A 21,480-nucleotide genomic window follows, 5' to 3' on the forward strand; every position below is an offset into this window, starting at 1 on the left:
AACTCCACTCCAAATCCAATCCATATCCAATTGGAGTTCAATCCAAATCTAATCTACACGCAATGCAAATCCAAATCCAATTCAAATTAAATTTAACTCCAATCCCAAATGCAAAACAAATCCAATCCATATTCAATGCAAATCCAAATCCAATCCAATTCCAATTTATATCCAATCCAAATCCAATCCAATCCAATCAAGATCTATTTTAAATCCATTCAACTCGAATCCAAATCTAATCTAATGAAAATGCAATCCGATTTCACTGCAATTACAGTTCATGGACAAGCCTAATTATTGAAAACATTTCCACACTAAACATGAGAATCCGAATTCACGAGCTTTCCAGGCTCATAGAATCCCTATGGATAATTTGGAAACGATCACTTGTTAGGCTAACCATGTTGTAAATCCTAATTCAATCACAACCAAATCCTTTCAAATCTGTTTTAATTTTATCTGAATCCAATCCATATAAATACAAATCTAATTTACTCCCATTCCAGTCTAAATCATTTCCGAAGCTCATTCCAGATCTTTTACGACCAATCCAAATTTACAATTCATTCGGGCCTTCTTTATTCTTAGACTTCCGTCTTCCACCACCGTTATTTCTTCTCAGTAATCTTTGTTATTTTACTCTTACTTTCACTGCATGGATCAACGTTTAAACAAACCTGTTTTGCTCTTAATTTTTTCGGGTTAGGAAAAAAATAATACATACTCCAATGTAAAGAAAGATTGAAGGACATAGGAGACGTGACTAAGTGTATTCTGAAAGACAAATAAAATTAGTTGACTACCTTATAACACAGTAAATGATCGATAGGGAATGAACTCATGATCAGCGCTAGACGGTAAAACAAGAGATAGAGTCACGTTTAACTGAGACCTTAGTCACCTATGTGCATGAGAATAGACCATATGATGCTTTCATCCACTATCCTTTTATCTACATGACTAATAGTTTGACCACCTAAGGTCGTGAGGAGGATCAATCAATGTCTTTTTAAGCCCATCATCAAATGGAAGCTCACGAAATGGTTTGAAATTTTTACTGACTGAATCTAGTTCCGAGACAATGATGATGCTATGCAAGGCCGTCATAAGTCCACAAAGATAGTATCAGGCGTTTTCTTGGAACATGGTTCTTCAAAATATGTGTTAAAATGTTAAAATAGCAGGCTCAAATTTTTGAAGATTGTTTGGTGAACGGTTCTGAACTGTGGCCCATTTTGGCTTTTCGATTCAGTTTCGACTGCTTTCACTAGATAATTTTCAAAACTTTGGACGATTATTGATATTCATCAAATTGTAATACGATATTTTAGTTTCAAAATACGTTTTCATGAAAGGTGTTTATTTGAAATATAGTCAGCAATTCAAATTTAACGAGATCTATCGCAATTCCTATACCATATACACATCAACATAATTGTATTAACACTGACTCGCGATTGAAAATTAAGATTTTAAACAAACTTTTAAAGCTTCTTTTGTTTGATGGAGACATTACTTAAACACTATTGATGAGAAAACTACTTCGAAACAATACCACTCACACTGAATATTCCGAACAATATTGAAAGAGACTTTTTATAAGAACTGTTTAGACTGACAGGTTTGCGTAGTGTTTATTAATTGGAAAAGTTGATAACTTGGGCGGTAAAAGTTGAATAATCATCGAATTTCAAACTTATGTCATTTGAACTGCATAAACAGCGGTCTTTCCGAATGAAACCAAAAACTTCCATACATTTTAATCGAAAATTATATTTAAAAAATTCTACGATTTCCAGACCCTTATTCAGGCTTGAATTAAAATTGTGAACCAATGATTCGACTTGTTTATTTTCCATATGGAGAAAAGTCGGAATATTATTAATTTCCATTCATTATTTCTCATAGCCGGAACCCACTCAATCATGTATCCAATTTCAGCACCCTGGACACCAAGTCGGGCAGTCCTTATTCCCATCGGAAGCACTGGCGCCGGGTGCAACAGCAGTTTCTCGAACAGCAACAATGCCGCATGCCACGACCGGTTAGCATCGTAAACTACAACCGACAGGAATCGTTGGATATGTTTAACGTTCCAGGCAGTCCGTATCACATCCGAAAGCCGATGCCAGCGTATGAGAAAAGTCGATTATGGTACGTTAAATAAAATGAGCTCATGAACTGATTATCACTCAAGTGTGTCATCATTTATCTACATAAGTATATGGACAAAACATATTCGTCCCACAATAAGCGAGAAATATCTATTTAAAAATTCAAATGGGAAGTTTTGCTTTTATTCAATACTACTTACATATACATTTGTATTAATTAAGACAAATCATAACAGCCGCTGATTATTCTTAAAATCAAGAAGTGAAAAATTGCCTAAGTTTTACCTACGAGCATAAACATATGGCTACAGTTAAGCCAATGTTACATACCACGGGTGCATTGCATATAAAAGTGAGAAAATTCTGGTTCAATTTTCCTAAATTAAGGACCAACGAAACTAATAGCTAATAGCTCTCCCCAAGCATATGTTTATTAATATGTACATCAATATCAATTTTAAACAAGCACCATTGTATTTATAACTTTCATAGCTTTCGTTGTAATAAAATAATGTTATTTTTTATGGGATATTTATTTTGCTACCTTAAGTACGTAAGAATCACTCTAATATAGAATTATAATTCCTCATAATTTCATTTGCATTCCCGATCTGCACAGGGTAGAGCAGCAACAGCAGCATCAACAACATCAACAGCACCGACATGACGATAACGATAACGACTGGCACAGCAGTCAAGAGTCTGAGCTTGATTTGCACCACGACGACGACGATGATGACGATAAAGGCCATGCACGAACCTACCGGCATCACCGCTCCTCCAATCATCGTCGTGATATTTTTAGGGGGAGCCCTACAAACGAAGGTAGGTTCGCCTCTTGACGTCACGGCAGCATTTGAGATAGCCAACGGACGTTTCCTGTTATGTTCACACTCCCACGCAACTACGCATTGGTCAGCTTTACGCGATCGCGACTATTCATTGCTTACATCTTCTCTTATCCACTGATAGTCCCAAGAGGAGTTTCATTGCACATAAACGACTTTAGCAGACTGACAAGATAGTTTTGAACAGGGCGAAATCGCGATTTATCATTTGCGGAGACACAGATACGCGGTTTCAAATTTTCGAAGAAAACGTCAAGTCACACTAATTGGATGTTCATCGTATATTATATTGCAGATGTTCTCTGTAGTTTCCTACCGCATCCAGTTAATTCCAGAATGGTTCGAACAAACTCAAAGCTTCGTGATTGTATGCGGTATTGTGCCACATAGGAGAACATTTAAACATACAGTAAATTGTTAGTTTAAAACTAGATTCAAAAAATAAGGAATAATTTTAATAATAAAAGTTTAAATTAAGCCAAATCTTATGACTAAATTGACAATTTTGAAATAATTTAGAACCTCATTAACGTTAATTTGTGCAAAACTAACTGTAATCTCCACTGCTATTAAGATGAGACAAATCTCACAGGTGTTAGGGATGCTTTATCAGCCCATGAGAGTAAACAGGTTACCCCGTTGTTGCATTAAATATTTGAACATCAAGATTACTCATGGTCAGCGGCAGCTTTAGGCTTGATTCTAAAGGGCAAGCAAGTCATTATTTACATACAGACTTTTCCGATAATTATAAGCACACTTTGCTTAAGCAGTTTCCATTGCAGTTTTATTATTTCCCTTGGATTTTCATACGCAAATTCTTCAAGGAGTTTATCTAGGACAACAATGTTGATGATAATTAATGAATTATAAACCCCTTGCCAATATTCAACACAGTTAAATTGATTGATCATAGCGTTACGCTTTTTCTAAATTTGGTTTGAACCAGGCTAACCACCATTTAAGAGGCCCACTCCCACCCCATCCAAGAACTCTAGAACCGCATATGATTATGAGATAAAACAAAACGACAAGAAGAAGGGACTACATAAGATTAAAGATACACGATCCAGAAGATATAATCAAATAAGACAGCCATCCGTCAAGTGCGATTCCGCCGTTTGCCGTGCGTGGCCATTACTGTGTCAGTACTGCAATGAAGTCCGCTTGAACCACTTGCACACACCAGCTAACCGTTGTAGGCAGTCTGTTAATTAACGTTCTGCAGTGACCCGTGTGACTGGTTCTTGTTCTCAACAGATTACGAAGATCGGTCCAATTCGCAGCAGCAGCAGCAGTCCGGGTTTCCGGTTATTCTTCAAAGTGTTCGTAGCATGAGGCACATGCGACAGCGATTGAGGCGCGATCCGGAGCACCAGGGAACACGTGCCATCCGATCGTCGCGTGTCATCAATAAGAAGGGCGAGCGGAATGTGCTGTTCTTGCATCTGCCACAGAAGTCGGTTCGGTTCGTGAAGGATCTCGTCACCACTTTGGTGAGTATTCTGTCCAGTTTATCTCTGAAGTGGTATATATAAATCAAGAGGGAACATAGTAAACAAAAAAAAACACAAATACGCTAATTGGTTTAATTATCTGAACTAGTTTGGATACTGTGCCGTGCCATGTGTGTATCGATTTTTTTAGCACTATTTGCCATGGATCTCAATGAATTTTTTTGTTAATTTACAGATTTATTTTATTAACTATTCTTTATGATTATATGACTATTACGGATTTTATTATAACGTTATTATAACGATTTGAAACCGTGCACGAACCATACTTTGCGCAGTTAGGGAATAAAAAGTTTAACCAACTCGTACAACTTGTCTCGCAACTTGTAGAAGGTAACTATCCGCCATAAATAGCAATCATGCTGTATTATTATCATATTATTGTTTGAGAACCAAATCCAAATTTTCCAAATTTTATTGTTTCTACTAGGGGAAAATACGGCTTTGGCAGATTTTGCTTTATTATTGGCATTATTGGCCCTTTTTGTCGACAAAATTTTATGAAATTTGGCCACAATATTCTTTGATATGAAAAGAATGTTTAGGTCAAAATTGAGCATAATCAGTCATAAAGAACCCCCCTGACAATAATAGAACAAAACCTGCCAAAGCCGTCATTCCCCCTAATTATACTATCACAAATTATATTCATCCCATTTGTGAGCATATATATAAACAGATACTACTAACTAATTATACTACTTTTAAACACACACTTGGTCATATTATAATTGAAATAAACATACACTTCATTAAAACGTCGACAACAAATATCAAACGGGTTATTTTGTCCAAAAACGGTGCGGTGTGCTGGAAGACGTAGGAAATCTGTATGGCGGGTTGATCTCGCTGGAACGTTGATTTTGACATTACTCAGCAGCGTCGGACAGTCAATGTTATGAGACAGGATATCGAACACGAACAACCGTTGAAGAAGGATTCTCCTGCTAGCCAGAGATGACAGATGAATTAATCCACAGCGATGCTCATATTGTGGAAGGCGGACGGGGTCATTCCACGGGAGTCGACGAAGCGCAAATCGAATGAAATTTCGTTGAATTCGCTCGATCCGATTACTCTGCACCACATGATATGGAGCCCACACGAGGACAGCGTATTCCAGTGTACTGCGGACCAGGGCACAGTAGAGAGATTTCAAGCAGTATATATCTTGCATACGCCTTGGCGGTTGTTGTAGTTATGTGCAAATTGAAGTTGAGCCTAGAATCTAGCTGGACGCCCAGATTCTTGACGGTGCTGACTCTTGTGATACTGGCGGCAGACATATTATAATCGAAGACAGACGGACTTCTCGATCTACTGAACGATATCACATTGCATTTTTTAACGTTGATTTCCATTCCATTTAGCGTGCACCAGTTTACCAATGCGTCGACGTCAGCTTGGAGAGCACAGCATTCTACCAATGATGACACAACTCGAAAGAATTTCAAGTCATCAGCGAACATCGCGTTCGGGGATTTAATTGTGGTGCAGAGATCATTTACAAAAAGCACGAATATGAGTGGACCTAGGTGACTTCCTTAAGGAACGCCGGAAGAGATAGCGAAGGAATCCGAGCAGGTTCCGTTCATGCGCACGTACGCTTTACGCTCAACTAGGTAGGAATATATCCAACGAGTCAGCCAGATGGGTAGGCCCATTCTGTACAATTTATCAACAGCCAATAAATGCGGCACTCGATCAAACGCTTTGGTGAAGTCAATATAGATGGCGTCGACTTGCTGCCGATTCTCGAGGGTATTGACCAAAGAAGATGAATATATATGGATACCCGGAATTATTTCGTTATGATTTGAAATAGTTACTATGTTTTATTATTTATCTGTTGATGTATGTACAACCTTTCATTTATTTAGCTTACATCTAAACAGATAACACTGAATCAACAATTTAACGCCACAATACACGGTTCGAGGCCGCATCTCTCCATCCTCGAAAACGTTCGCCAAGTCGTTCTGTACCTGGTCAGCCCAGCTTGCTCGTTGTGTTCCACGTCGTACTTGCCGGATCGGAAGCGAACACCATCTTTGCATGGTTGCTGTCCGGCATTCTTGCAACATACCCTATCTAATGTACATAAATGACCCTTTTCGATTAGATATTTATATAACAAATTTTGAAAATATTGCAAAAATTAGGTAGAGCATAGTGGGGCAAGAGTACGTACTTAGTTTTCAATCGAACATGAGGCCCTCATGAAACAAGCTTCTACATATCAAATCAATGTCGACGATTCGTATACTTTTCCTTTATGTTACCCAGCGGAAAAATATTAAAATTATTGAAATTCGTTTCGGTAGAACCCTTATTACAAGGCACGTGGGGTAAGAATACGCAGTTTTCCAATCATGTGTTTAAATAATATATTTAAACAAATAAGAATTAATATAATTTAATTGATGTTCATTGAAAATATAATATAACAGATTTTTTTTTATTTACCAAAACCTACAGAGGGAAACAAATACCAGGTTTCGCGTGCGTAAACAAAGGAATCTTTCTTAAAGAAAGTCCACTAATTACGTAACACAAAAACTAGCCATTTCATCACTAAGTACAATACTATACACAATACTATACAATAGGTTATCGAAATAGTATAATGTTCACCTGATTGAACGTATATATGGTAATGGAATACTAATTGCCAAAACACAATTAATTTTAGCAAAATGACAAAAAATTATCCAATTTAATATCTTCTCTGTTGTTTATTCAAATCGTTTACACATGACAATAGTTGGTCAGAATACCTGTAAAACTGATGCAGTGCTGCTATTTTAACGAAGATCATAAAACGGGCACGGTGGTCTAGTGGCTACCACTTCTGCCTTATATACAGGAGGTCGTGGGTTCAATTCCAGGCTCGTCCATTTCCTACTTTGTATTTCTATCTTAGTTCTTTCGGTGATTCACGTTCTACCAAAACGATTCTTAGATTCCTAGATTCCTAGAACATTCCACACAATGCCAAAACCTCCTGTGGCACCTATGAGAGGTCGTAGAGTTCTCTGCATCTTTCTTAAGTACTGCCGTGAATCGCATATTTGTCCCATCTTTGCTGGGTTCCTCATTCATATGGGACAAATATGCGATTCACGGCAGAGTAGGTGTCCAACTAACCAGCCTTCCCCTTCCTCAGCATTCGCAAGGACGTGGCCAGGACAGATCTCGACTATTGGAAAGTGCATTGCTTCCATCTAAGAGGTAGTGATTAGTCCCAAATCATTATCTGTGGTAACGGATAAAAGTGATGCTACTTTTTTTTACAAGGGAGAACGCAATTACACACTAACCCAGCACACGTGCATTGTAGTTGCCAAACTCCCACACGGAAGTGTACTGGAGTGTCGGACTCGACCGTACCGGTAATACCGACTAAACTCCCTTGAGCTCCGCCATCGTTTCCCCCAGGAACTACCTCCCAGCACTACTTCTGGGGGATGGCAGTACTAAACGTACTCGCTCATTCTCGCTCACACAGGCACCCGTCTTACTTGAGTGCTCGCTCTATCGCACCCTCTAACACACACTACATGCTCTGTCACACCCTGTTTTTTTTTTTTCTTCCTAAACAATGGAGGGGAATCTGCTCAACAGACATCCTGGGTTGACCAGGAAGTGCTGGGTTAGGGGCCACCTCCAATGAGGGAGGCAGGGCTGCATCCTGACCAGCTAAACCGTTTCCATTGCCGCCAAGCCCATCGTCCCTTCGGTACAACCAGAAAGTAATGCTTCAAAGGGGGCCAGTGCATGACGCACCCTCGAGGTTAGCTGCGTGTCCTTGCAGCATCGAACATCGTGACTCGCTTTTTAGAAGAACACCATGGTATCGTGCCAGCGCATTGCCGGCTTTCCTGGTGGCCTTACCACGCCTTATGTCCTCGGAAGGTGGGCAGGGTCGACTTCGCGCCTGCTTCCCTCTGCACGACTGGTATCAAGAATGATGATGCCGCGTGCACCCCAAATTGACCTTTCTGCGATAGGGCCTATTCGCCAGCACACAGAGGGACTTGCCGACGCGGTGCCTACGCCTGCCCCAGCCTTGACGAGGACCCTTTCCGTCCTCGGGCTCGGAACCCGCCTGGTTGACTGACGCCGCGAAAGCGACGATACCATGTTGTTCTTCGCGCGGCCACTTGTTCGATAAAAGGATCGAGTTCGACCACAGAGCATGACCACCGGTATGACCCATGAAGCCGACTCCGATCCCTTGGACCACCTCTTATTTGCGCCTGAACTAGCCATCCTTGAGTCCACGCGCCACCTTCTGTGTAGCTCCGAGACGATTTGGGCGATAGCCGATAAAACGGCGTTCCAGCCAACTTCGTCTTTACACATCCTCCGAACTAGGTTGTCCGGGTAGTGTCCAGACCACATGTGGCAAGCATGTGGTCACGCATTGCGCGAAAACGTGAGCACACGAACAACACGTGTTCCGCCGTTTCCTCTAAACCTGCGCACACCAAACACTCGGGCGAAGCCGAGCAAGCCAGCTGCTTTACCTGCACTTTGATTTTGCAGCACGCTTAAACGCCGGGCACATCGAGGCCCCCATGGGTGCTTGCTGTTCACAGCTTTGCTGGAACAAATCAAACAATTGGGAGGGTTCGTGCAGCATTGTGCCTTATGTCCCTCCAATCCGCAGCGTCGGCAGAGATTGCTTCTGTCAGGGCCTTTGCAGTCCCATTGCTTGTGCCCCGGTTCCAGGCACTTGAAGCAAACTTCGGGTTGGTCGTATATGCGCACAGGGCATACCGACCATCCCACCTTGACGCTCCCTAACTTGACTACCTTGGAGGCGTCCGCTGCAGATAGCCGAACCAATTCTACCTGCGTCCCTGCCGGACCTTTCCGTAGCCGAACGGCTGCGGTGGGCGTCTCCACTACACACTGTCGCCGCAGTGCCGTGACGAGCTCTTCGACTTCAGTGATCTCGTCCAGGTCTTTAACCCTTAGATTCACCTCCGTCGTGAGTGCCCTCACCTTGACCGTCTCGCCTAGGACCTCCTCCGCCAACTTCTTGTAGGCGGCGCCCTTTTGCGAGACGCCCCGCTTCAGCGCGAGTATCATCTCGCCCATACGGGTACGTCTTATTCGACGTACGTCGGCGCCGAGTTCACCGAGCTTGACGTCACTCCTCATCGCCTTCAAAACATCCGAGTACTTAGCCTCGTCCGCCGTGATGACTAGGGCATCGCCCCTGGAGCGATTGGCGCCTACCCTAGACTTCTTGCTACCCTCATTCGCCTGGGCCTTCTTTTCGGCCCTTGACGTCTTCGGTTTCCTCTTGTTCTTGACCAGGGTCCAGGAGGCGTCATTCCCTCTATTTCCCTGGTCTGGTGCGGCTGAGAACTTTCAGCCTGCCGTAACCCCTTACCACCGTCTTGCCTGAGTGGACGGACCTTTCCAGGTCCTTCCTCCCCGGTTTTGGAGGTACCTGACCGGGGTTCAGCTTCCCAGCCCCACTACCCTTGTTCGGGGTAGTAACCCTCCGCGTTTTGGAGCGGCCCCAGGGAGCTCATCCCCTGAGACTGTCTCCCTGTTTTTGTATCTGCTCCGTTGGAGTAGTCACCCCCGACGTACCCGCAAATACTTGAGCCTCAGTCTGGGTAGACTTTGGCACCACCGTCTTAGCTGGCACGCCTTCGGTCGACTCGACCTTGCCTGAGTCCGCGAATCCTTGGGCCTCAGTCTGGGTAGACCTCGACTCCACCGATTTCACGGGTTTACACTTGGCCGTCCCGACCGCCCTCTCCAGCTTGGCGTCCAGCATCGACTTTCGAAGTTTCTGCAGACTCCTCTTGAGGTCCTTGCTGATATTATGCTTCGATGACGCAAAGTCGATGATGGCGTCCAGCTGTTCCGTCGCCACCTCGAAGGCCGAAAGCCCATCGCGTTTGCGGTTCATCGCCTTCACAAGCCATGGGCCGTCAATAACCCCTTCCGGCGTTTTTATAGCCGAGAGGAAGGTTGAGTGACCCACGCTGGCGCTGCGCACTGAGCTGCCGACTATTGCCTCTGGCCTCCTAGGCGGAGACCTGAACAACCCACCTCTTGCGAAGGGGTTGTCGCCTACACTACTACCACTAATTGAAGAATTGACTTGGTTTTCCATTTTGGTCCCACGAGTTGCTCGGGAAAAGAGGTCCACCACGCCAGAGCCCAGCATAACGCGGTAAGGGACAATTACTGTGAAGGGTGCCCAGGTACCCCACAGGCTCCGTATGCTGTGACTCACACCCTGTGAGTCTGACTTGTATGCTCACCTCTATCTTATCGTGTGAGTCTGACTTGTATGCTCATCCCTATCGTACCATGTGAGTTCGGTAGAACCCTTATTACAAGGCACGTGGGGTAAGAATACGCAGTTTTCCAATCATGTGTTTAAATAATATATTTAAACAAATAAGAATTAATATAATTTAATTGATGTTCATTGAAAATATAATATAACAGATTTTTTTTTATTTACCAAAACCTACAGAGGGAAACAAATACCAGGTTTCGCGTGCGTAAACAAAGGAATCTTTCTTAAAGAAAGTCCACTAATTACGTAACACAAAAACTAGCCATTTCATCACTAAGTACAATACTATACACAATACTATACAATAGGTTATCGAAATAGTATAATGTTCACCTGATTGAACGTATATATGGTAATGGAATACTAATTGCCAAAACACAATTAATTTTAGCAAAATGACAAAAAATTATCCAATTTAATATCTTCTCTGTTGTTTATTCAAATCGTTTACACATGACAATAGTTGGTCAGAATACCTGTAAAACTGATGCAGTGCTGCTATTTTAACGAAAATAGCAAAAAAAAAAATTAAACCAGGCACGGTGGTCTAGTGGCTACCACTTCTGCCTTATATACAGGAGGTCGCGGTTCAATTCCAGGCTCGTCCATTTCCTACTTTGTATTTCTATCTTAGGTCTTTCGGTGATTCACGTTCTACCAAAACGATTCTTAGATTCCTAGATTCCTAGAACATTCCACACAATGCCAAAACCTCCTGTGGCACCTATGAGAGGTCGTAGAGTTCTCTGCATCTTTCTTAAGTACTGCCGTGAATCGCATATTTGTCCCATCTTTGCTGGGTTCCTCATTCATATGGGACAAATATGCGATTCACGGCAGAGTAGGTGTCCAACTAACCAGCCTTCCCCTTCCTCAGCATTCGCAAGGACGTGGCCAGGACAGATCTCGACTATTGGAAAGTGCATTGCTTCCATCTAAGAGGTAGTGATTAGTCCCAAATCATTATCTGTGGTAACGGATAAAAGTGATGCTACTTTTTTTTTACAAGGGAGAACGCAATTACACACTAACTCAGCACACGTGCATTGTAGTTGCCAAACTCCCACGCGGAAGTGTACTGGAGTGTCGGACTCGACCGTACCGGTATTACCGACTAAACTCCCTTGAGCTCCGCCATCGTTTCCCCCAGGAACTACCTCCCAGCACTACTTCTGGGGGATGGCAGTACTAAACGTACTCGCTCATTCTCGCTCACACAGGCACCCGTCTTACTTGAGTGCTCGCTCTATCGCACCCTCTAACACACACTACATGCTCTGTCACACCCTGTTTTTTTTTTTTCTTCCTAAACAATGGAGGGGGAATCTGCTCAACAGACATCCTGGGTTGACCAGGAAGTGCTGGGTTAGGGGCCACCTCCAATGAGGGAGGCAGGGCTGCATCCCCGACCAGCTAAACCGTTTCCATTGCCGCCAAGCCCATCGTCCCTTCGGTACAACCAGAAAGTAATGCTTCAAAGGGGGCCAGTGCATGACGCACCCTCGAGGTTAGCTGCGTGTCCTTGCAGCATCGAACATCGTGACTCGCTTTTTAGAAGAACACCATGGTATCGTGCCAGCGCATTGCCGGCTTTCCAGGTGGCCTTACCACGCCCTATGTCCTCGGAAGGTGGGCAGGGTCGACTTCGCGCCTGCTTCCCTCTGCACGACTGGTATCAAGAATGATGATGCCGCGTGCACCCCAAATTGACCTTTCTGCGATAGGGCCTATTCGCCAGCACACAGAGGGACTTGCCGACGCGGTGCCTACGCCTGCCCCAGCCTTTCCGTCCTCGGGCTCGGAACCCGCCCGGTTGACCGACGCCGCGAAAGCGACGATACCATGTTGTTCTTCGCGCGGCCACTTGTTCGATAAAAGGATCGAGTTCGACCACAGAGCATGACCACCGGTATGACCCATGAAGCCGACTCCGATCCCTTGGACCACCTCTTATTTGCGCCTGAACTAGCCATCCTTGAGTCCACGCGCCACCTTCTGTGTAGCTCCGAGACGATTTGGGCGATAGCCGATAAAACGGCGTTCCAGCCAACTTCGTCTTTACACATCCTCCGAACTAGGTTGTCCGGGTAGTGTCCAGACCACATGTGGCAAGCATGTGGTCACGCATTGCGCGAAAACGTGAGCACACGAACAACACGTGTTCCGCCGTTTCCTCTAAACCTGCGCACACCAAACACTCGGGCGAAGCCGAGCAAGCCAGCTGCTTTACCTGCACTTTGATTTTGCAGCACGCTTAAACGCCGGGCACATCGAGCCCCCATGGGTGCTTGCTGTTCACAGCTTTGCTGGAACAAATCAAACAATTGGGAGGGTTCGTGCAGCATTGTGCCTTATGTCCCTCCAATCCGCAGCGTCGGCAGAGATTGCTTCTGTCAGGGCCTTTGCAGTCCCATTGCTTGTGCCCCGGTTCCAGGCACTTGAAGCAAACTTCGGGTTGCTCGTATATGCGCACAGGGCATACCGACCATCCCACCTTGACGCTCCCTAACTTGACTACCTTGGAGGCGTCCGCTGCAGATAGCCGAACCAATGCTACCTGCGTCCCTGCCGGACCTTTCCGTAGCCGAACGGCTGCGGTGGGCGTCTCCACTACACACTGTCGCCGCAGTGCCGTGACGAGCTCTTCGACTTCAGTGATCTCGTCCAGGTCTTTAACCCTTAGATTCACCTCCGTCGTGAGTGCCCTCACCTTGACCGTCTCGCCTAGGACCTCCTCCGCCAACTTCTTGTAGGCGGCGCCCTTTGCGAGACGCCCCGCTTCAGCGCGAGTATCATCTCGCCCATACGGGTACGTCTTATTCGACGTACGTCGGCGCCGAGTTCACCGAGCTTGACGTCACTCCTCATCGCCTTCAAAACATCCGAGTACTTAGCCTCGTCCGCCGTGATGACTAGGGCATCGCCCTGGAGCGATTGGCGCCTACCCTAGACTTCTTGCTACCCTCATTCGCCTGGGCCTTCTTTTCGGCCCTTGACGTCTTCGGTTTCCTCTTGTTCTTGACCAGGGTCCAGGAGGCGTCATTCCCTCTATTTCCCTGGTCTGGTGCGGCTGAGAACTTTCAGCCTGCCGTAACCCCTTACCACCGTCTTGCCTGGAGTGGACGGACCTTTCCAGGTCCTTCCTCCCGGTTTTGGAGGTACCTGACCGGGGTTCAGCTTCCCAGCCCCACTACCCTTGTTCGGGGTAGTAACCCTCCGCGTTTTGGAGCGGCCCCAGGGAGCTCATCCCCTGGAGACTGTCTCCTGTTTTTGTATCTGCTCCGTTGGAGTAGTCACCCCGACGTACCCGCAAATACTTGAGCCTCAGTCTGGGTAGACTTTGGCACCACCGTCTTAGCTGGCACGCCTTCGGTCGACTCGACCTTGCCTGAGTCCGCGAATCCTTGGGCCTCAGTCTGGGTAGACCTCGACTCCACCGATTTCACGGGTTTACACTTGGCCGTCCCGACCGCCCTCTCCAGCTTGGCGTCCAGCATCGACTTTCGAAGTTTCTGCAGACTCCTCTTGAGGTCCTTGCTGATATTATGCTTCGATGACGCAAAGTCGATGATGGCGTCCAGCTGTTCCGTCGCCACCTCGAAGGCCGAAAGCCCATCGCGTTTGCGGTTCATCGCCTTCACAAGCCATGGGCCGTCAATAACCCCTTCCGGCGTTTTTATAGCCGAGAGGAAGGTTGAGTGACCCACGCTGGCGCTGCGCACTGAGCTGCCGACTATTGCCTCTGGCCTCCTAGGCGGAGACCTGAACAACCCACCTCTTGCGAAGGGGTTGTCGCCTACACTACTACCACTAATTGAAGAATTGACTTGGTTTTCCATTTTGGTCCCACGAGTTGCTCGGGAAAAGAGGTCCACCACGCCAGAGCCCAGCATAACGCGGTAAGGGACAATTACTGTGAAGGGTGCCCAGGTACCCCACAGGCTCCGTATGCTGTGACTCACACCCTGTGAGTCTGACTTGTATGCTCACCTCTATCTTACCGTGTGAGTCTGACTTGTATGCTCACCCCTATCGTACCATGTGAGTCTGACTTGGATGCTCACCTCTTACATACCGTGTGAGTCTGACTTGTATGCTCACCCAACCACCTGATACACGCTCATGCACTCCATGCTTGCACTCGCGCTAACGCTCCATGTGAGTCTGACTTGTGTGCCCACCCCTATCGTACCATGTGAGTCTGACTTGGATGCTCACCTCTTTCATTCAGTTCGCGCTAACACATACTACCCTAGTCATTCGACCTAACTCTCGCTCTGCCATCCCTTATGGGACATTTTACTTAGGTTCCCACTTCTGACATACCATGTGAGTCTGACTTGGGTGCTCACCTCGCTCATACCATATGAGACTACCCAGTCAACACAAAATCGTATATGATGCAACATAAGATGCTAAAGTGGAGGCGATATACGTACATATTGTATGGGGAAGTACCTATATGACCTCCACTTTAGCATCTTATGTGACCTCATATACGATCTTGTGTTGACTGGGTAGCTCACCTCGAACATACCATGTGAGACTGATTTGTGTGCTCGTTCCTTTCATACCATGTGAGACTGACTTGGATGCTCACCCACACTCCTCTGCCACGCCGCGGGGTAAAAGTAGTCATAGGAACCAACATTCCTGCGCTACTCCCAGCACGGCGTGTGCAGTCCATGCATACACCTATTCATTCACACTTCTGCCATGCTTCGAGGTGACGATCTCGGTTGCCACCCGCTGCGCCATTACCTCTGCATGGGCAGACCATTCACACACTTCTCCGCATTCGGCACTTTTCGCTCCAACTAACCAATCACAAGTTAGTACTGCTTATCGATTGCTGCTCGGCGCGCCAGATTCTCTGCAAGCTGCAGGCAATCTGAGTGGTTGCAGTCGAGACGTTCCACTTCTCCACCGCTTGACACATCCTCTGGATAAGGTTATCCGGAGTTGTGTCCCGGCCGCAAACGTCTAGCATTGCTCTTCTTTCGACGTCGAAGCGAGGACATACGAACAGTATGTGCTCTGCAGTTTCGTCAACACCTGGGCAGTCAGGGCAGACAGCTATGGCCTGACAGGAATTGTGTCAGATGGAAGTGAACTTCCCCATGGGGTCTCCCCACCTAGCTTGATATGTTAGGAATCAGCCGGTGGGTCCACCTACCTTTCGAGGAGTTATCCCACTCGCGCTGCCATCTGGCAACCGAAGTCACTCTGGAACGCTCGCGGGCTCCTCTGGTGCCACGTAGCTCAAAACACTCCTCGTCTTCCCGGATGACCAGCCCGACTGGCATCATACTCGCTATCACGCAGGATGCGTCGTACGATACCGTGCGGTAGGCCGATATCACTCTGATATACATCAAGTGATCCTACTCACGTACAATAGTCTTGGCCAGGGTTTGAATCCAAATAAGAATAAGAAAATCTCTCACTTATCATGTTTGTATATCGTCAATGCAGGTCATCGCTGGACCGTCGCGTCGCTTAACCAGCGCGCGCTTTCCAGTTTGGTGCTGTAGCGACGCATTGAAATTGCCTGCGTCGCTAGAGCACTTACTGGAAACGCGACCAGCGACGTTTCAGTCGAGCGACGTAGTTGAGACAAGTTCATTCGACGTAGTTGACAACATAAGTTCATGTTCTTGATTTTATCTGCATCGACAATACACTCTCGATAGGTAGCATACCGTGAGAGACGTTTTCCGGTAACTGTTACGATAATAAACGGATTCGAGGTATGGTAGGTATGAGGGATCTCAAGCTAAAGAAATATTTCAAACATGCAAGAATATTGCATGTACACTAGCACCGCCTATTTGTAAATTTCCTAATTATTTATTCCGTCACATGACAGTCCATTCCCACCATACGAACTTTGTTAAAGACGTCATCTTTACAAATTTCAAATTTGTGCGATAAGAATATTTACACTGAGGAAAATTCCATATATCGGAATTACTTGAGTAGTCTAAAATAATTAATTCAAATATACCACCACCTAGCGACTAAGCTCTGAACTAATCAATGCCTCATGTCAAAGCACATGCCTTCCTGCATAACCATTTTGAAAAGGTGCAGTTCAAAATGGGTATTATTTTCAGATATAAGTAAAATAAGCATGAAAAATCACTGTTTTTATACCCTTTTTCACGAAAACCTCTCCCCGCGATGTACCCGCCCACCTATAGTAAATTTTTGGTAACGACCTGAAAAATGATTTAATTATCTTTCGAAACAGCCCCAAAAATTTAAAATTGGCCAAACATTAAAAAAGTTATAGCGTTATAGTTATAGTTATAGAGAAAAAGTACACTGTAGCGCATATTTTCAAGATTTTTCAAGATCTCGGTGAGTTTTACCAAACTACCAAAAATGAGGAGAATCGGTTGAAAACTAAAAAAATGGCAGCCACTCAAAGTGGCCTGGGGTCATATTGAACCCAGAGCACAGACAAAAGGTTAAGGGTCTTTGGATTTCATCGAGTAAGGGGAAATATCGAGTTACAGAACATCGAGTTGGGGAGAGTTCACTATACTCATATACGACCAAATTCACAAGTTACTGCAACCAAATCGGTCTGAGTTGTGCTGCCAGGGATGCTGGGTCCGCTTTCCGAAGAATCTCGAACTAACTGGCTAACACGCGCTGGTTGCTGGTTGCGATGCTGGGACCGCGTTGGATCACTCTCTTCGAAATCTCGAACAAAATGGCTCACGCGGGCGGGAAAGCTGCTTTCTTGTACAGGGGTTAGACAAAAAGGTTGAGATAGGCAAAATTTTGTCGAAGTTCAAGTCAGCATAACTTTGCGTAGAATGATCCGATTTTGATAAAATTGGGACCATCCGGACGCGAAAACTCTTTTAGTATACTATCTCCATGCAAAACCTGAGGTTGGTCACTGGCGGGTTTTCCGAGGGTACGTTCAAGATGCATTTTTTCCACTGCTTGTCATTTTATGTGACGTTTACTTTCATCATATTTTATGCTTTGTCCGAAAACTAGATCTAATATGCCGACCAGTGGTGGCTGTAGATCGGGAATTTAAATCGTACATTTCCCCAACAAGCGTTTTCAAGCGTTTCGTTTTCGACAAGCGTTTCTTTCAATAAATGGCTTGACTTAAACTTTAAGAAAATAAAGGATACTTTAGTTTAAATTAATCATTGTCACCCGTTGATAATGAGGAAAACCAAATAACATATTGATTTTTAAACAAAATCACTCATGTTGTAATGTTTGATGCTGCCTTCTGTCTTTTCATCTCATCTTTTCAGAATTCAAGAATTATGTTTTCCAATATTTGAACACTTCCTACTTTCAAATGCTCGAGGATATTGACTCAATACTGTGAACGCACTAGAATCAATTTCAATGCGGCAGTAGCCATTATACAGTAACAGCAACCAGAACTTCAAAAGGCACTAACCCCACGAGAACTTTCGCAGCAGCCAAATCAGCTACAGTTGGGCCAAAGACTAAATGGAAGCGAAGGAGGATCATAGGTGCAAAACTCTGGATGAACTAAATTGGTGAGCACGTTCCAATTCTTTACTTTTTCTTCTCTCATTGCTTCACCAACATATGAATTAAAAAAAAAAGGAACACTAAATACGTACAGGGAATCGTTTGCTGCTATATTGTGGGAGTCCCAGTCCCAGGTATCCGGTTCAAGCTTTAGTTAGCAACGGTGGCTCTTCTCGACCTTCTACTCCTTGAGTAGTTAGTACGAATAAGAGCGTCCTTGTGAAGTTTTGCTGTACCTGTTATGATCAACTAGTACATCCCATCCCCTACACTTTCTGAAGTAACATTTCTTGCTTCAGAAGTGAATCCTTTTTGTAGTACTAGTCTTCTTAACAAAAAGGGCACCATAAAGTAGCATGAGATTTGATCAAATTATTCGTAGTACTACTTGATCAACACCCCCGGCTGGGTGAGGGATAGAGGATGAAGCACACACACTCATATTTTAAATAATTCATAGTTAATTGCCTATGTTCCGGATATTGTGCAACCCTAAGTGGTTATACATTTCTAAGTCTGAAACTCGATTTATGCAAACGCACAACATGTGACAGATTAAGTTTGAAAAAATGTATCGGAGCACTTCCTTCGGAGGGGTTTGATCCCACGAAACCAGTACGCTAGACAGGTGCTTTCCCTACTAAGTTAAGAAGGACCTTCACCGTCCTCCGCAACTTAGCGGTTACTGATGAAACCAAATTTTCAGCACCAGGCACATAGCCGAACGCTCGCAATATATTTTCATGACTAACTCTCGCTCTCTCTCTCTGACATGAGGTTCTCATGTATTGTCTGTACAATCACAACCAAGGAGCACATTTAAAAAAGGTTAATATATTTGTATCAAATAGACTAACAACTGTTTCTATTGTCTTAACAGGTTGAAGAACAATGGCGCTACACGCTTACTTCTTTCGTGTTGAGTTTCACCTGCAGTTGGCTCCTGTTTGCCATACTTTGGTACTTGGTGGCTTACGCTCATGGAGATCTTAACTTTGATCCCGACACCGGGGAACGCCTCGGCGATGGGGCGTTGCCTTGTGTGGAAGGCGCCACCACATTCGCTGGATTCCTGCTGTTCAGCATCGAAACCCAAGTGTCCACCGGATACGGTGCCAAAGTACCCACCGAGGAATGTCCCGAGGCGTTGTTTCTGCTGACAGTGCAAATCGTGTTTGGTTTAGTCATTGATGCCGCTATGGTGGGGATCGTCTACGCCAAGATGGTACGACCACCAAAGAAAATCTCAGAAATGAAGTTCAGCAAGAAGGCTGTCATATGCCAACGGGATGGAAAGCTGTGCTTCGTTTTCCGGCTTTGTGACGTAAAGCAGCAGCACGGTATCGAAACTAAAGTGACCGCTGTATTCTTGGAGCAACGTCGCTCTTTAGAAGGGGAGGTAATCGAGAAGAACGAATCGTACATGAAGCTGGAAAACAACGGTCGCATACTGCTAATGTGGCCTGTAACTGTTTGCCATGTGATAGACAACGAGAGTCCACTATTCGACATCTCGGCAAGAGATCTTCTAGTAAAAAAGTTTGAAATTGTCATAACACTAACCGGTGGCACGATGACAACTGGACAAGTGACGGAAGCAAGGACGTCCTATCTACCCGGGGAGATCTTCTGGGGCCATAGGTTCCATAATATTATTATGTACGATCGGGCTCACGAGCATTACGTGGCACACAATGAACATATGGATGTTATCGAACCGGTGGATACGCCTCTTTGCAGCGCTCGACGAATGGAAGAGGTTCTTCAGGAAGTTGAACAGTTTATGGAGCACGATAGGCAGCGAGAGTTCGACGACTTAGAACAAGATGCGCAACAAAATGAGGTTTGGATGGACATGCACGATAAATATTAACCAAATAAAAACCATTTGATTTTTTTTTTTACAGGACAGTGATTCAGATGAAGGTCTTCAAATGGAACAATTAAAATCTACTAGCACTTCTCCCAAAGAAGAAACCAACTCGAATCAACCAATAAGTGTAGAACCTGTTCCTACAACAAGTTAAATATAATTAAATCACTCTTTAAAAAAAAACAAGGATATTAGATTACTGCATTTTTAAATGTATGTAATGAATAAGGATACGAGAATACCATCTTCTGCTTTTTCTTCTCATTGGCATTACATTCCCCACTGGGACACCCAATCCGAAAATCTCCTAGACTGGAGCTGAAATTGGAACCCAGCCACCTTCAGCATGGTCTTGCTTTGTAGCCGCGCATCTTACTGCACGGCTTAGGAAAGGTACCATTGCCTACCATAATTATTGGAACCAGCCAACCGAACATTGCTGCAACCCCTCTGGTAGTGCATGCTTGACCTTTGGAAATAGCTTTAAAGAATCGTACATATCCTTTCAAGAATGCCAGATAGATAGCCAAGATAGTCAGAGCAGAGATTCTTCCAAGGCCCGGGTCCGATGCGTATCATCTCGCATCTGTCGTAAAATTGCAAAATCTTGGTACACGCACTCAGCTGTATATACCCCGAGCAGCACTGATATGGTTACTACAACAATATGGACACATTAACGCTAGTGATGCATAGATGATTTATCAGTCGTTCGGAACGACATCATGCATACATTTTTCTTGATCATCTGACATTTCGTCATTAGACGAAAAATTAGTCGAATTGCCTTTACCAATATTCATTAATAATTTGTTTTATTTCAAAATAGTATTTCTTCATAACAGTGGCGTTTCCCTAACCTCAATCTACCTGTGCACTGAGTCTAAATTTAAGGAATTGGTGTGCGGTAATGCCTAGAATAACTAGATTTTGAAAAGTATAAACGACTCTGATAATTTTCTTTCCCATTTGGGCTGTCAAAATATCAAAATTTTCACTTTTTTGGTCAGTGCACAGGTAAAAAGTGAGGTTACGCGGCGCCACTGCTTCATAATTAATAACCAAACTCCACTATTTCCACCTACTACACTAGTAATGTACAAAAAATAAGATATATAGTTGGAACGCTTTCGATTAATAAACGTTGCGGACAGAAAAAAGGGGGGTTGCCCAAAGGCTTTTCAATTCTATAGGTCATTGCGCGCGGCAAACCTAACCTCACTATTTTGACAGGTACTGGTCCTGTTGTTCACGT

At 44.6% G+C, this 21,480-nt stretch overlaps 1 protein-coding gene across 1 annotated transcript in view; it reads left to right on the forward strand.

Annotated features, from left to right (window-relative positions):
• LOC134216586 (ATP-sensitive inward rectifier potassium channel 11-like) overlaps window positions 1-20,429 on the forward strand; it is a 33,988-nt gene extending 13,559 nt beyond the window's left edge. Inside the window, exons 2-6 of the mRNA XM_062695443.1 lie at window positions 1,942-2,154; window positions 2,734-2,939; window positions 4,223-4,458; window positions 19,233-20,195; window positions 20,260-20,429. Of these exons, the coding sequence (XP_062551427.1) occupies window positions 1,942-2,154; window positions 2,734-2,939; window positions 4,223-4,458; window positions 19,233-20,195; window positions 20,260-20,379 (1,738 nt within the window). The 3' untranslated portion in view covers window positions 20,380-20,429. The remainder of the gene's footprint in view (window positions 1-1,941; window positions 2,155-2,733; window positions 2,940-4,222; window positions 4,459-19,232; window positions 20,196-20,259) is intronic.
• The last annotated feature ends 1,051 nt before the right edge of the window (window positions 20,430-21,480 follow it).

Source organism: Armigeres subalbatus, chromosome 2, assembly GCF_024139115.2.
Source record: "Armigeres subalbatus isolate Guangzhou_Male chromosome 2, GZ_Asu_2, whole genome shotgun sequence".
Lineage (NCBI taxonomy): Eukaryota > Metazoa > Arthropoda > Insecta > Diptera > Culicidae > Armigeres > Armigeres subalbatus.